Source organism: Coregonus lavaretus, assembly GCF_964263955.1.
Source record: "Coregonus lavaretus genome assembly, contig: HAP1_SCAFFOLD_2826, whole genome shotgun sequence".
Classification (NCBI taxonomy): domain Eukaryota; kingdom Metazoa; phylum Chordata; class Actinopteri; order Salmoniformes; family Salmonidae; genus Coregonus; species Coregonus lavaretus.
Genome location: NW_028157811.1, coordinates 55,490 through 72,759, shown reverse-complemented (window position 1 = coordinate 72,759; position 17,270 = coordinate 55,490). Strand labels below are relative to the sequence as shown.

Here is a 17,270-nt window from a genome sequence, read left to right as displayed (position 1 = left end):
TCCTCTCCTTCCTCCTCTCCCTCCCTCCTCCTCTCCCTCCTCTCCCTCCTCTCCTTCCTCTCCCTCCTCCTCTCCTTCCTCCTCTCCTTCCTCCTCTCCTTCCTCCTCTCCCTCCTCCTCTCCTTCCTCTCCCTCCTCCTCTCCTTACTCCTCTCCCTTCTGACTTGACTACTGATTGTCACGTCTAGACATTTCTTAACCGGTTGTTCATTGCTCTAGTTCTTAAAATCAAAGATCACAAACTAATAATAAACCAAATCATATAGAAATAAATATATTAGCTTATGCAGGGGGCACACTGAGAACACTGAACACACTGAGAACACTGAACACACTGAGAACACTGAACACGGAACACACTGGACACACAGAGAACACTGGACACACTGAACACACAGAGAACACTGAACACAAAACACACTGAACACACAGAGAACACTGAACACAATGAACACACAGAGAACACTGAACACGAAACACACTGAACACACAGAGAACACTGAACACAATGAACACACAGAGAACACTGAACACGAAACACACTGAATACAAAGGGAACACTGAACACAGAGAACACTGAACACACTGAACACACTTTTACCTTTAGCCCTAGAGTACCTCAGTAATGTACTTGGCCCTAGCTGGCCCCAGCCTCAACATAGGGGCTCCCTCCCTCCCTCCTCTCTCTCTCCCTCTCTTCCACAGAGGCAGGAGGGTTAGTGTGGTAGACAACACTGAGACCAGTGAAATCCGAGGAGGAAGAGTGGGAGTGGTTTCGTGGCTGTTTGGAACCAACTGCAGGTCAGCGAGTGAAATGCTTGAAAGAAGAGGAAGTGGAGGACGAGGACGAAGAGGAGGTTGGATCGTAGCTGTTTAGTCTGAAACACCTGCTGGGCAATGGGGACTTGAGGTGGAGGTGATTCTCCTGGGTTAGTGGAAGATGCGGAAAGGGATAAAGAGAGAGGGGGGAGTGTGTACTCACTGGACTGGGCAGTACGTGCCTCTATGGGCTGTGTGTAGACCCCCAGGCCGAACTCGGAGCGGGCTGCCAGGGAGAAGCGGTACAGGGTGTCGGGCTTCAGACCCTCCACGGCGTATGACCCCACAGGGTTAAAGGTCACGTGGATCTGATAAAAGGGAGAGAACATCTTTTTGGATTAAACCCCTCTGGTAAGTCTAATACACAAGCATTACTAATCTCCCGTAAACATCAAAGATTAACAAGTCTGAGTTTAAGAGGTTTGTGCGTTAGGACTCAGCCCTCAACAGCTTGTTTTATTCTAACCTGTGGTATATATAAACTGATACTGCAGTTGGTTATTTGTAGTATCACCCAATATCTGAGACACAGTAAAACACCTAAAATAACACTCCAATGACTCCCAGAATAAACTGGGTCTGCTACAGTATGTCTATACACTGTTGAATATTAACACTGAGAGAAGAAGAACACCTTCAAAATGGTCCACATTTGTTGAGAGGTTAAATTGCTTTCTTTTGCCTACTGATTGAACAGAAGACAGAAGGTAGGAGCAGCCAGCCACTATTATAGCTGATGGCTGAGAAGCAGATAGACAGGGATAATTGCTGTGGCTCTTTATTCCCTCCTTCCACGGAGGAGAGGAAATGAGAGGAGAGGAGGAAGATGTATCTCTACAACCGCATTGCATAGCTTTATTCCCTGACACGTAACCGTTCAGAAAAATGACATCGTAAAAAAAAAAAAACCCTGGTGAGGAGAAACATTTATCTGTCTGCAGAGTAACAGAGGAGCCTGCAACAGTTAATTGTGTGTGTGTGTGTGTGTGTGTGTGTGTGTGTGTGTGTGTGTGTGTGTGTGTGTGTGTGTGTGTGTGTGTGTGTGTGTGTGTGTGTGTGTGTGTGTGGGGGGAGACAGACAGATTCGGAGACAGAGAGACAGAGGACGACTACACGGTCCAGGCTATTTCACTGTCTTTCCTACCTTGTTGTCAGAGTTACCCTCCCAGTACTGTAGTTCGTACTTAGTGATGGAATCCTGGACAGGCCACAGCCAGGTCAACATGATACGTGTATCCAACTCTGCCTCCGCCTCGAAGCTGGAGGGCTGGGCAGGAACTGGAGGGACAGGTGGGTGTTTGGACACAGGGACAGAGAGGTACAGGTGAGTGTTTGGACACAGGGACAGAGAGGTACAGGTGAGTGTTTGGACACAGGGACAGAGCAGGACAGGTGAGTGTTTGAACATAGGGACAGAGAGGTACAGGTGAGTGTTTGGACACAGGGACAGAGAGGTACAGGTGAGTGTTTGGACACAGGGACAGAGCAGGACAGGTGAGTGTTTGGACATAGGGACAGAGAGGTACAGGTGAGTGTTTGGACATAGGGACAGAGAGGTACGGGTGAGTGTTTGGACACAGGGACAGAGCAGGACAGAGGGACAGGTGAGTGTTTGGACATAGGGACAGAGCAGGACAGAGGGACAGGTGAGTGTTTGGACACAGGGACAGAGCAGGACAGAGGGACAGGTGAGTGTTTGGACATAGGGACAGAGCAGGACAGAGGGACAGGTGAGTGTTTGGACACAGGGACAGAGCAGGACAGAGGGACAGGTGAGTGTTTGGACACAGGGACAGAGCAGGACAGGGGGACAGGTGAGTGTTGTGTAGAGAGGTAAAGATACAGCTCTCCACACCACAAGCAGTCTGACCTTTCAGAGGGTTAGCTTTGAAACTCATTATACATCTGACCTTTCAGAGGGTTAGCTGTGAATCCTCATAATAAATCTGACCTTTCAGAGGGTTAGCTGTGAATCCTCATTATAAGTCTGACCTTTCAGAGGGTTAGCTGTGAATCCTCATTATAAATCTGACCTTTCAGAGGGTTAGCTGTGAATCCTCATAATAAATCTGACCTTTCAGAGGGTTAGCTGTGAATCCTCATCATAAGTCTGACCTTTCAGAGGGTTAGCTGTGAATCCTCATAATAAATCTGACCTTTCAGAGGGTTAGCTGTGAATCCTCATTATAAGTCTGACCTTTCAGAGGGTTAGCTGTGAATCCTCATTATAAATCTGACCTTTCAGAGGGTTAGCTGTGAAGGACTCATACTAAGTCTGACCTTTCAGAGGGTTAGCTGTGAAGGACTCATTATAAATCTGACCTTTCAGAGGGTTAGCTGTGAAGGACTCATACTAAGTCTGACCTTTCAGAGGGTTAGCTGTGAAGGACTCATTATAAATCTGACCTTTCAGAGGGTTAGCTGTGAAGGACTCATACTAAGTCTGACCTTTCAGAGGGTTAGCTGTGAAGGACTCATTATAAATCTGACCTTTCAGAGGGCTAGCTGTGAAGGACTCATACTAAGTCTGACCTTTCAGAGGGTTAGCTGTGAAGGACTCATTATAAATCTGACCTTTCAGAGGGTTAGCTGTGAAGGACTCATTATAAATCTGACCTTTCAGAGGGTTAGCTGTGAAGGACTCATTATAAATCTGACCTTTCAGAGGGTTAGCTGTGAAGGACTCATTATAAATCTGACATTTCAGAGGGTTAGCTGTGAAGGACTCATAATAAGTCTGACCTTTCAGAGGGTTAGCTGTGAAGGACTCATCATAACATACTGTACACTCCACCCTAACATACACTCCATTTACATTTTAGTCATTTAGCAGACGCTCTTATCCAGAGCGACTTATAGTTAGTGAGTGCATACATTTTCATACTGCCCCCCCCGTGGGAAACGAACCCACAACCCTGGCGTTGCAAGCGCCACGCTCTACCAACTGAGCTACAGGGGGCCTTAACATACACTCCACTCTAACATACACACTCCCTCTCTCTCTCACCTCCCTGCTGAGTCTTGACCTGCAGTATGTCCGAGGGGGGTCCGTCCCCTACAGAGGTGAACCCCAGCACCCTGAGGCTGTAGGTGATGTCAGTGGTCAGCCCTGAGATTGTGGTCAGTCGGCTATCGTCAGTGTTGTGTTTCTGCCACCCACTCAGAGGGGCATCCATGTCCGAGTTGTAGTACACACGGTACCTGGTGACAGTTACAAAGAAATCATTACATTCAACAGTCGAAAAAGAACTGTACCTATTGAGACGTTTTTATTAAAATATAACCTTTTTAAAGATATGATAAGATAAGACAATATAGTACTTTATTAATCTCCCAAAGGCTTTTAAATAGTGTCTGTATTTCTCAATTATTTGTATATTTGTTTGATTGTTGTAGATCTTATTTAGTTAGAAAATAACTGTTATATCATACCTTATACTGTATACAGTGCCTTCAGAAAGTATTCACACCCTTGACTTTTTCCACATAGTTTTGTGTTACAGCCTGAATTTTAAATTGAGTTTGTGTCACTGGCCTACACACAATACCCCATAATGTCAGAGTGGAATTATGTTTGTAGACATTTGTACAAATTCATAAAAAATGAAAAACTGAAATGTCTTCGGTCAATAAGTATTCAACCCCTTTGTTATGGCAAGCCTAAATAAGTTCAGGAGTAAAAAATGTGCTTAACAAGTCACATAATTAGTTGCATGGATTCATTCCGTGAGCGATAATAGTGTTTAAGATGATTTAAAAAAAATATTACTCTCATCTCTGTACACATACAATTATCTGTAAGGTCCCTCAGTCGAACAGTGAATTTCAAACACAGATTCAACCACAAAGACCAGGGAGGTTTTCCAATGACTTGCAAAGAAGTGCTCCTATTGGTAGATGGATAAAAAAAGTAAAAAGCAGACATTGAATATCCCTTTGAGCATAGTGAAGTTATTAATCCCACTTTGTCACTACAAAGACACAGGCTTCATTCCTAACTCAGATGCCGAAGAGGAAGGAAACCGCTCAGGGATTTCACCATGAGTCCTATGGTGACTTTAAAACAGTTACAGAGTTTAATGACTGTGATAAGAGAAAACTGAGGATGGATCAACAACATTGTAGTTACTCCACAATACTAACCTAAATGACAGAGTGAAAAGAAGGAAGTCTGTAAAGAAGAAAAAATATTCCTAAACATGCACCTGTTTGCAACAAGGCACTAAAGTAATACTGCAAAAAAATGTGGCAAAGCAATTCAGTTTTTGTCCTGAATACAAAGTGTTATGTTCGGGGCAAATCCAATACAACACATCACTGAGTACCACTAAGTGTTTAAGGATAAAACATGAACTGAATAGAGCTAAGCACAGGCACCTGGTTCAGTCTGCTTTTCACCATACCCTGGGAGATGAATTCACCTTTCAGCTGGACAATAACCTAAAACACAAGGCCAAATCTACACTGGAGTAGCTTACCAAGAAGCCGGTGACTGTTCCTGAGTGGGCGAGTTAAAGTTTTGTCTGAAATCTGCTTGAAAATCTACGGCAAGACCTGAAAACGGTTGTCTAGCAACGACCGACAAACCAATTTGACAGAGCTTGAAGAATTTTGAAATAGAATAATGGGCAAATGTTGCAGCATCCAGGTGTGGAAAGCTCTTAGAGACTTACCCAGAAAGACTCACAGCTGTAATCGCTGCCAAAGGAGATTCTAACATGTATTGACTCAGGTGTGTGAATACTTATGTAAATTATATATTTCTGTATTTAATTTTCAATACATTTGCAAACGTTTCTAATAACATGTTTTGACTCCGTCATTATGGCGTATTGTGTGTAGATGGGATGCGAGAAAAACAAAATCAGTCCAATCCACTTTGAATTCAGGCTGGAACACAACAACACGTGGAATAGGTCAAGGGGGTATGAATACCTTCTGAACATCTATCATTAAGCCTTCATAAGACATAGGCTGCACCCCAAATGGCACATATGACTCTGGTCAAAAGTAGTTCACTATATATACAGGGAGGGAAAAAAGTATTTGATCCCTTGCTGATTTTGTACGTTTGGCCACTGACAAAGAAATGATCAGTCTGTAATTTTAATGGTAGGTTTATTTGAACAGTGAGAGACATAATGACAACAAAAAAATCCAGAAAAATGCATGTCAAAAATGTTATAAATTGATTTGCATTTTAATGAGGGAAATAAGTATTTGACCCCCTCTCAATCAGAAAGATTTCTGGCTCCCAGGTGTCTTTTTATACAGGTAACGAGCTGAGATTATGAGCACACTCTTAAAGGGAGTGCTCCTAATCTCAGCTTGTTACCTGTATAAAAGACACCTGTCCACAGAAACAATCAATCAATCAGATTCCAAACTCTCCACCATGGCCAAGACCAAAGAGCTCTCCAAGGATGTCAGGGATAAGATTGTAGACCTACACAAGGCTGGAATGGGCTACAAGACCATCGCCAAGCAGCTTGGTGAGAAGGTGACAACAGTTGATGCGATTATTCGCAAATGGAAGAAACACAAAAGACCTGTCGATCTCCCATCGGCCTGGGGCTCCATGCAAGATCTCACCTCGTGGAGTTGCAATGATCATGAGAACAGTGAGGAATCAGCCCAGAACTACACGGGAGGATCTTGTCAATGATCTCAAGGCAGCTGGGACCATAGTCACAAAGAAAACAATTGGTAACACACTACGCCGTGAAGGACTGAAATCCTGCAGCGCCCGCAAGGTCCCCCTGCTCAAGAAAGCACATATACAGGGCCGTCTGAAGTTTGCCAATGAACATCTGAATGATTCAGAGGAGAACTGGATGAAAGTGTTGTGGTCAGATGAGACCAAAATTGAGGGATTTGGCATCAACTCAACTCGCCGTGTTTGGAGGAGGAGGAATGCTACCTATGACCCCAAGAACACCATCCTCACCGTCAAACATGGAGGTGGAAACATTATGCTTTGGGGGTGTTTTTCTGCTAAGGGGACAGGACAACTTCACCGCATCAAAGGGACGATGGACGGGGCCATGTACCGTCAAGTCTTGGGTGAGAACCTCCTTCCCTCAGCCAGGGCATTGAAAATGGGTTGTGGATGGGTATTCCAGCATGACACAATGACCCAAATCACACGGCCAAGGCAATAAAGGAGTGGCTCAAGAAGAAGCACATTAAGGTCCTGGAGTGGCCTAGCCAGTCTCCAGACCTTAATCCCATAGAAAATCTGTGGAGGGAGCTGAAGGTTCGAGTTGCCAAACGTCAGCCTCGAAACCTTAATGACTTGGAGAAGATCTGCAAAGAGGAGTGGAACAAAATCCCTCCTGAGATGTGTGCAAACCTGGTGGCCAACTACAAGAAACGTCTGACCTCTGTGATTGCCAACAAGGGTTTTGCCACCAAGTACTAAGTCATGTTTTGCAGAGGGGTCAAATACTTATTTCCCTCATTAAAATGCAAATCAATTTATAACATTTTTGACATGCATTTTTCTGGATTTTTTTGTTGTTATTCTGTCTCTCACTGTTCAAATAAACCTACCATTAAAATGATAGACTGATCATGTCTTTGTCAGTGGGCAAACGTACAAAATCAATAGGGGATCAAATATTTTTTTCCCCTCACTGTATATATAGGGATTAGCATTTGGGACGCATTCATATTCACATGCTATGAAGTGTCTAGGAATCCTTCATTAAGCCTACATGAGACATATTCCTTTCTCGTCTTACCCTCTGATCTGTCCGTTAGGTTCTTCTGGTGGTTCCCATTGGACCAGCATGGTGGAGGCAGACAGCATGCGGACCTGGACAGCCAGTGGGGGTGAAGAGGGAGCCTGCTCCCCCGTACGGGTCTCTACCGGGTCAGAGGGCGGCCCACGCCCAATGTTGTTCACCGCCATCACGCGGAACTCGTACTCTGAGTAGGGGCTGAGCCCGCCGATGCTGTAACGGGTGGTAGCTACTCCGTCCACCTGCAATATCATAATATGGTTATTTAGCGAACACTTCCATCCAAAGCTACTTACAGAACTAATCAACGTTGCTGTTTCTACTTTAGCACCGTGTTTAGGGTTGCAAAATCCCGGTTGGAGGTTTCCCAGAATCAGGAAGGGAAAAAGCAGGACATCTGGAGTCCTCGAACCAGGATTTCTGAAAAACCTGGGAATTTGGGGGAAAGTGACCGGGGATTCTGCAACCCTAACCATGTTGTAACCCAGTGAACCATTGGAACCTACCTCTTGGAAGCCCGTGTAGGTGGTTTTAGGCCGGTACTGAATCATGTAGAAGGACACAGGTTCAGGGTTCCCAGAGTCCCAGGTGAGAGTCACACTGGTGGCTGTGGTCTCAGTCACTATGAGAGAGGTTGGGGGCTTGGGGAGGGCTGGAGGAAGAGAGATGGAGAAACAGAGAGAGAGAGAGAGAGAGAGAGAGAGAGAGAGAGAGAGAGAGAGAGAGGGATATGGCGAAACAGAGAGAGAGAGAGAAAGAGAGAGGGAGAGAGACAGAGAGAGAGAGAGAGAGAGAGAGAGAGGGAGAGAGACAGAGAGAGAGAGAGAGAGAGAGAGAGAGAGAGAAACAGAGAGAGAGAGAGAGAAAATGACAGACAACAACAAAGAAAAAGAGTCAGTCTATCTATTACGATGTTAACAGAGTCCAGCAGCACAGACTATATAAATGACCCTGACGTTCTCTGTGTCCCGAATGGCACCCTATACCCTATATAATACCCTATGGGCCCCACCCTATACCCTATATAATACCCTATGGGCCCCACCCTATACCCTATATAATACCCTATGGGCCCCACCCTATACCCTATATAATACCCTATGGGCCCCACCCTATACCCTATATAATACCCTATGGGCCCCACCCTATACCCTATATAATACCCTATGGGCCCCACCCTATACCCTATATAATACCCTATGGGCCCCACCCTATACCCTATATAATACCCTATGGGCCCCACCCTATACCCTATATAATACCCTATGGGCCCCACCCTATACCCTATATAATACCCTATGGGCCCCACCCTATACCCTATATAATACCCTATGGGCCCCACCCTATACCCTATATAATACCCTATGGGCCCCACCCTATACCCTATATAATACCCTATGGGCCCCACCCTATACCCTATATAATACCCTATGGGCCCCACCCTATACCCTATATAATACCCTATGGGCCCTGGCAGGGACTGAGAGGGATGGTCAGGTCACACATGAAGACCAGGGTTTCCGTTCTGAAAATGTGTGACTGGACATTTGACCAGCAGCATTTTAATTGACCGGACATTTGAGAAATGTACCAGACCCATATGCATTGGGTGCGTAACGTGATTAACTCAATCACTGTTTTTTCAAAGAAAAGATGATGAAATATTGAAATATTGCGATATGCCTGGCTGGGCCTCTCCACTTTTCACTGACAGTCGCAACTCAACAATCATCTATTTGGTATTTGCTGAGCGCGCTGTCCAAATTGTTCGGGCTGCCTTTCCTTCCAACTGTAGGCAATGCGATTTAAAACAATTCACAAATCATTTTTTTTGTTTTGAAGGCTAAGGGGAAGCTAACGATCCTCTGTGGCCAAATCATGCTCTAGTAGCCTCTATTTTGAATGACTTCATTTATTTCTGTATAGACAGGAGTAGGCTAATTAGGATCTATCATGTTGACAATTTAATTCAATTTACTTAGGGAAATTCTGTTGAGACAGTCCTTTGTAGCTCAATTGGTAGAGCACGGCGCTTTTTTAACGCCAGGGTAGTGGGTTCGATCCCCGGGACCACCCATACGTAAAAATGTACGCGCACATGACTGTAAGTCGCTTTGGATAAAAGCGTCTGCTAAATGGCGTATTATTATAATATTATTAAATAGCCCAAACAGACTCTGGGATAGCTGTAGGACAGATCCCATATCTATTCAACCAGCAGGTCTAGGCTCTGGGATAGCTGTAGGACAGATCCCATATCCATTCAATCAGTAGGTCTAGGCTCTGGGATAGCTGTAGGACAGATCCCATATCCATTCAACCAGCAGGTCTAGGCTCTGGGATAGCTGTAGGACAGATCCCATATCCATTCAACCAGTAGGTCTAGGCTACATAAAAAAAAAAAATGGTTCTTCTTCTCTGGTGCCAATTTTTTTATTCTTCGGCTTTTCTATAAAAATAAAATATATGGCCAAAAGCCGGCTATTACCGGCTAACGGAAACCCTGACAGACACACAGACACACAGACACACAGACACACCCACAGCCCAGTCCGGACGTATGTTCCCGACCAGACACACAGACACACCCACAGCCCAGTCCGGACGTATGTTCCCGACCAGACACACAGACACACCCACAGCCCAGTCCGGACGTATGTTCCCGACCAGACACACAGACACACCCACAGCCCAGTCCGGACGTATGTTCCCGACCAGACACACAGACACACCCACAGCCCAGTCCGGACGTATGTTCCCGACCAGACACACCCACAGCCCAGTCCGGACGTATGTTCCCGACCAGACACACAGACACACCCACAGCCCAGTCCGGACGTATGTTCCCGAGCAGACACACAGACACACCCACAGCCCAGTCCGGACGTATGTTCCCGACCAGACACACAGACACACCCACAGCCCAGTCCGGACGTATGTTCCCGAGCAGACACACAGACACACCCACAGCCCAGTCCGGACGTATGTTCCCGAGCAGACACACAGACACACCCACAGCCCAGTCCGGACGTATGTTCCCGACCAGACACACAGACACACCCACAGCCCAGTCCGGACGTATGTTCCCGATCAGACACACAGACACGCCCACAGCCCAGTCCGGACGTATGTTCCCGACCAGACACACAGACACGCCCACAGCCCAGTCCGGACGTATGTTCCCGACCAGACACACAGACACGCCCACAGCCCAGTCCGGACGTATGTTCCCGACCAGACACACAGACACACCCACAGCCCAGTCCGGACGTATGTTCCCGACCAGACACACAGACACACCCACAGCCCAGTCCGGACGTATGTTCCCGACCAGACACACAGACACACCCACAGCCCAGTCCGGACGTATGTTCCCGACCAGACACACAGACACGCCACCAGAATATTGTGGAGCTCAGAAAGCCTCTTATTTTTCACCAGCCCCAATACCCACAACTACTGTGGGTCCTTCCCTTAAATACCTCACAATCAACAGACCGTGTGTGTGTGTGTGTGTATGTGTGTATGTGTGTGTGTGTGTGTGTGTGTGTGTGTGTGTGTGTGTCCACACGTTTGTGCATAACTTCATGGGGTAAGCTAAGTTGATCCTCTACCAAATCTAAAGTGAGTCAAACATTTTACAATGATGTTTACAATGTCTTTCACTCTCTTATGGCTTTCAGGCCAAATTTCAGTTAGTCAGGTGGAATTGCAGGCAGTTTATGGTGTGTGTGTTTGTGTGTGTGAACCCAGGAAAATTTGCCCTGATAGCCATTTGATCAGATCACAGGTGCATCAAACACGTTGCAGCAACACTGACTTTATGGTGGAAACTAGGAAGCTGTTTGATCGACTCAAACTCATAACAATCTGCCATAATGAGTCACACTGCTTGGCTTGTCATCAACCAGACTTCCCAGTCATCACAACTTGTAGTGTACGTGAGAGAACACAGTGGCTGTATCCCAGGGCCTATATGGGCTCTGGTCAAAAGTAGCACACTATGTTGGGATTAGGGTGCGATTTGGGATACAGCTTGTCATGTACGTGATAACACACAGTCCCGTCCCAGAGCAGATTACTCATCATGAGATCATTATAGGGTGAGTCCCAAAAGGCACCCTATTCCCTATATAGTGCACTACTACCAGGGCACATAGGGAATAGGGTTCCATTTGGGACTCAAACACTGTGTCCTCCACTCACCTAGCCAGCATGTTGTCTTGATTCAAACACACACACACACACACACACACACACACACACACACACACACACACACACACACACTGCCTGACTAACTAAAATATGTCCTGAAAGCCAAAAGAGAGTGCAAGACACACACACGCGCGCAGCGTGACCTTTGACCCCTCACCTTTGATGGAGACCTGAGCGGTAGCCTCGATCATGCCCAGTGATGATATGGCCACGCAGGTGTAGTTGGCTGACTCCTTGACCATGGTCACCTCCAGAACATTCCGACCAATGGGCATCTCATCCTCCTAAATAAGAAGAATCCTAAAGGTCCATTATCTAGCTTTGTGTCTGACCTGACATATTTCAGATAGAAATGCAAGTAATAGATCTTCAGCATTAGCATTGAAAGCGAGTCTGATAAGCGGTAAATCCGTTCTATGCACTTTATTTCTATGCTTCCCCTCCTTTAAACTTAATTCAACACAATTCATACAGAGACTGCATCTCAAGGTGCTGTAGTAATAAATCCAGAATAAAACAGATACAAAAATAAATAAACACGGTAAAGAAGAGTTTCAGCAAAACAGTAACAGTGAAAGTAAAGACCTTGGTGAGTTCAATTTCTCCCATTATCCACTTGACATAGGGCATGGGCGATCCCACAGCAACACACGTCAGGTTGACACTGCCCCCAGGCATCACCTCATGGTTGGTAGGTGGGATGGAGAACCGCGGAGGGACACGACGTACTGAAGAGGAGAGGAGAGGAGAGAGGAGAATGTTAAGATGGGATCTCAAGAGGTGGAGTGGTGGAGGAGATCAGGGACAGATACTGTTCTGTGAGGAGAGGAGAGAGAGTGTGTTACAACAAGATGTGGAGATGTGGAGGCGATATAAATGTGTGGCCTTCACTTCTGTGTTGAGAGGAGAGGAGAAGGGGTGAGGGAGAGGAGAAGGGGTGAGTGAGAGGAGAGGAGAGGAGAGGAGAGGAGAGGAGAAGGGGTGAGTGAGAGGAGAGGAGAGGAGAGGAGAAGGGGTGAGTGAGAGGAGAGGAGGAGGGGGTGAGTGAGAGGAGATGAGAGGAGAAGGGGGTGAGTGAGAGGAGAGGAGAGGAGAGGAGAGGAGAGGAGAGGAGAGGAGAGGAGAGGAGAGGAGAGGAGAGGAGAAGGGGTGAGTGAGAGGAGAGGAGAAGGGGTGAGTGAGAGGAGAGGAGAGGAGAAGGGGTGAGTGAGAGGAGAGGAGAGGAGAGGAGAGGAGAGGAGAGGAGAGGAGAGGAGAGGAGAGGAGAGGAGAGGAGAGGAGAGGAGAGGAGAGGAGAAGGGGTGAGTGAGAGGAGAGGAGAAGGGGTGAGTGAGAGGAGAGGAGAAGGGGTGAGTGAGAGGAGAGGAGAAGGGGTGAGTGAGAGGAGAGGAGAGGAGAAGGGGTGAGTGAGAGGAGAGGAGAGGAGAAGGGGTGAGTGAGAGGAGAGGAGAGGAGAAGGGGTGAGTGAGAGGAGAGGAGAGGAGAAGGGGTGAGAGGAGAGGAGAGGAGAGGAGAAGGGGTGAGTGTGGGTGTCAGGGACAGGGAGAGTTCTGTGTGGAATAAACCGTGACTTTGACATCACCACGCTTGAAAAGAGGAGCAGGAATTGAGATGAGAGTATCTTCAATGAGATGAGATGAGAGTATGTGATTAGAGTATCTAAATAAAGATTATCTTAAATAAGACATCTCAGTCCCCCCCCCCCCCCACCCCCCAGTAATAAAACAATAAAGTTAAAATGCAAATAAACCTTGCCTTTCCCTTCTGGCACTGACATTGTTGATAAACATGTAATTACTATGACTGTGATATGTGGTTGTCTCACCTGAAGGAACTAACTGTAAGCCTCTCTGGATAAGAGCATCTGCTAAATGACTAACGTGTAAAATGTCAAATGTAATGAATCTAATGTGTGAGGCTGATCACTTTTCGACCACGATCCAACAGGTGAGAAGCATAACCAATAAAGAAACAGCATCTTCTTGTGATTCTAGTGATTTGGAGTTGTTCCGAGTTACGCAGCACTCAGACAACATTTGTTGGTAAAACTTTGCAATATAAACCTTTTGTTTTGCTCCTTATAAAAAGGGGGAATGTATTTAAATATGCCACTTTGATTTGAATAACACTCTACTAGACTAGATCTATATCTGTTCCCCTTTGACAGTGTGTCAAACGGCGCTGAGAGCGGAGAGAGAGAGTTACGTCATTCTGAGACTCTTTGAGACCCTGTGGAGATGCATTGTTTGACTTTCTCTCTCTCTCCCCCTCTTTCTCTCTCTCTCCCCCTCTTTCTCTCTCTCTCTCCTCTCTTTGTGAGGCTCTGATGTGCAGATAAGCTGACATTAAAAAGGGGTTCCCATGGAGACAGAGAGCGCCTGTTGACGTGGTCGCTAGGGAATAGAAGCTACTATCTACACACACACACACACACACACACATACACAGACACACACACACACACACACACATACACAGACACACACACACACACACACACACACACACACACACACACACAGAGAGAGAGCTTGAATGCAGCAGTAGTGAATAGTTAACTGCCAGAGAATAAACAGAACAGAACCATTTACATATGAACTGTTGTTTTCTGTATAAATAAAGCTTTATCCAAGTCAACGTTTCTATCTCTAAGAGAAATAGCAGCTAGCGCTATTCATTCTCTGTCACGTATTTTGTACGTGTGACTTTTAGTCGACACAAATAGCAGAGCTGAAAGTATCTCATATGTGACAGGGAAGAGAGGCAAGTTGGCAGCTAAATGTTGACAGGCCTGAGTTTGAGAGAGAAAAGGCAGTTGTGACATTAGCACAGCCTTGCTGTGGGCTGCCACACTGCAGATTACACACTATAAAACTAGAACTGTTTTAACCGTGTATAACCCACACTCATGGACAATAAACTATCAACATTATATACTGTTCTATCCTGTTAACGATATGTATAACTAACGCCTACCCTGACTACCAGCCTATACCAGTTATAATGTATAACTAACGACTACCCTGACTACCAGCCTATACCAGTTATACTGTATAACTAATGACTATCCTGACTACCAGCCTATACCAGTTATAATGTATAACTAACGACTACCCTGACTACCAGCCTATACCAGTTATACTGTATAACTAACGACTACCCTAACTACCAGCCTATACCAGTTATACTGTATAACTAACGACTACCCTGACTACCAGCCTATACCAGTTATACTGTATAACTAACGACTACCCTGACTACCAGCCTATACCAGTTATACTGTATAACTAACGACTACCCTAACTACCAGCCTATACCAGTTATACTGTATAACTAACGACTACCCTGACTACCAGCCTATACCAGTTATACTGTATAACTAATGACTATCCTGACTACCAGCCTATACCAGTTATACTGTATAACTAACGACTACCCTGACTACCAGCCTATACCAGTTATACTGTATAACTAACGACTACCCTAACTACCAGCCTATACCAGTTATACTGTATAACTAACGACTACCCTGACTACCAGCCTATACCAGTTATAATGTATAACTAACGACTACCCTGACTACCAGCCTATACCAGTTATAATGTATAACTAACGACTACCCTAACTACCAGCCTATACCAGTTATACTGTATAACTAACGACTACCCTGACTACCAGCCTATACCAGTTATACTGTATAACTAACGACTACCCTAACTACCAGCCTATACCAGTTATACTGTATAACTAACGACTATCCTGACTACCAGCCTATACCAGTTATAATGTATAACTAACGACTACCCTGACTACCAGCCTATACCAGTTATACTGTATAACTAACGACTACCCTAACTACCAGCCTATACCAGTTATACTGTATAACTAACGACTACCCTGACTACCAGCCTATACCAGTTATACTGTATAACTAACGACTACCCTGACTACCAGCCTATACCAGTTATACTGTATAACTAACGACTACCCTGACTACCAGCCTATACCAGTTATACTGTATAACTAATGACTATCCTGACTACCAGCCTATACCAGTTATAATGTATAACTAACGACTACCCTAACTACCAGCCTATACCAGTTATACTGTATAACTAATGACTACCCTGACTACCAGCCTATACCAGTTATACTGTATAACTAATGACTATCCTGACTACCAGCCTATACCAGTTATACTGTATAACTAACGACTACCCTGACTACCAGCCTATACCAGTTATAATGTATAACTAACGACTACCCTAACTACCAGCCTATACCAGTTATACTGTATAACTAACGACTACCCTAACTACCAGCCTATACCAGTTATACTGTATAACTAACGACTACCCTAACTACCAGCCTATACCAGTTATACTGTATAACTAATGACTATCCTGACTACCAGCCTATACCAGTTATAATGTATAACTAACGACTACCCTAACTACCAGCCTATACCAGTTATACTGTATAACTAATGACTACCCTGACTACCAGCCTATACCAGTTATACTGTATAACTAATGACTATCCTGACTACCAGCCTATACCAGTTATAATGTATAACTAACGACTACCCTAACTACCAGCCTATACCAGTTACACTGTATGACTAATGACTATCCTGACTACCAGCCTATACCAGTTATAATGTATAACTAACGACTACCCTAACTACCAGCCTATACCAGTTTTACTGTATAACTAATGACTATCCTGACTACCAGCCTATACCAGTTATACTGTATAACTAACGACTACCCTAACTACCAGCCTATACCAGTTATACTGTATAACTAACGACTACCCTAACTACCAGCCTATACCAGTTATACTGTATAACTAACGACTACCCTGACTACCAGCCTATACCAGTTATAATGTATAACTAACGACTACCCTAACTACCAGCCTATACCAGTTATACTGTATAACTAACGACTACCCTGACTACCAGCCTATACCAGTTATACTGTATAACTAACGACTACCCTAACTACCAGCCTATACCAGTTATACTGTATAACTAACGACTACCCTGACTACCAGCCTATACCAGTTATAATGTATAACTAACGACTACCCTGACTACCAGCCTATACCAGTTATACTGTATAACTAATGACTACCCTAACTACCAGCCTATACCAGTTATACTGTATAACTAATGACTATCCTGACTACCAGCCTATACCAGTTATACTGTATAACTAACGACTACCCTGATTACCAGCCTATACCAGTTATACTGTATAACTAACGACTACCCTGACTACCAGCCTATACCAGTTATACTGTATAACTAATGACTATCCTGACTACCAGCCTATACCAGTTATACTGTATAACTAACGACTACCCTGATTACCAGCCTATACCAGTTATACTGTATAACTAATGACTACCCTGACTACCAGCCTATACCAGTTATACTGTATAACTAACGACTACCCTAACTACCAGCCTATACCAGTTATAATG

At 45.1% G+C, this 17,270-nt stretch overlaps 1 protein-coding gene across 1 annotated transcript in view; it reads right to left on the bottom strand.

Annotated features, from left to right (window-relative positions):
* Nucleotides 1-282: 282 nt before the first annotated feature.
* The window catches only part of LOC311124903 (receptor-type tyrosine-protein phosphatase F-like), a gene marked incomplete at its 3' end in the record, with an annotated part of 48,113 nt that continues 31,125 nt past the window's right edge, over nucleotides 283-17,270 (bottom strand). Inside the window, exons 3-10 of the mRNA XM_084199000.1 lie at nucleotides 12,366-12,508; nucleotides 11,938-12,064; nucleotides 8,069-8,214; nucleotides 7,563-7,804; nucleotides 3,827-4,020; nucleotides 1,964-2,097; nucleotides 983-1,127; nucleotides 283-359 (exon numbers count right to left, since the gene is read on the bottom strand). Coding sequence (XP_084055126.1) covers nucleotides 283-359; nucleotides 983-1,127; nucleotides 1,964-2,097; nucleotides 3,827-4,020; nucleotides 7,563-7,804; nucleotides 8,069-8,214; nucleotides 11,938-12,064; nucleotides 12,366-12,508 — 1,208 coding nt within the window. The remainder of the gene's footprint in view (nucleotides 360-982; nucleotides 1,128-1,963; nucleotides 2,098-3,826; nucleotides 4,021-7,562; nucleotides 7,805-8,068; nucleotides 8,215-11,937; nucleotides 12,065-12,365; nucleotides 12,509-17,270) is intronic.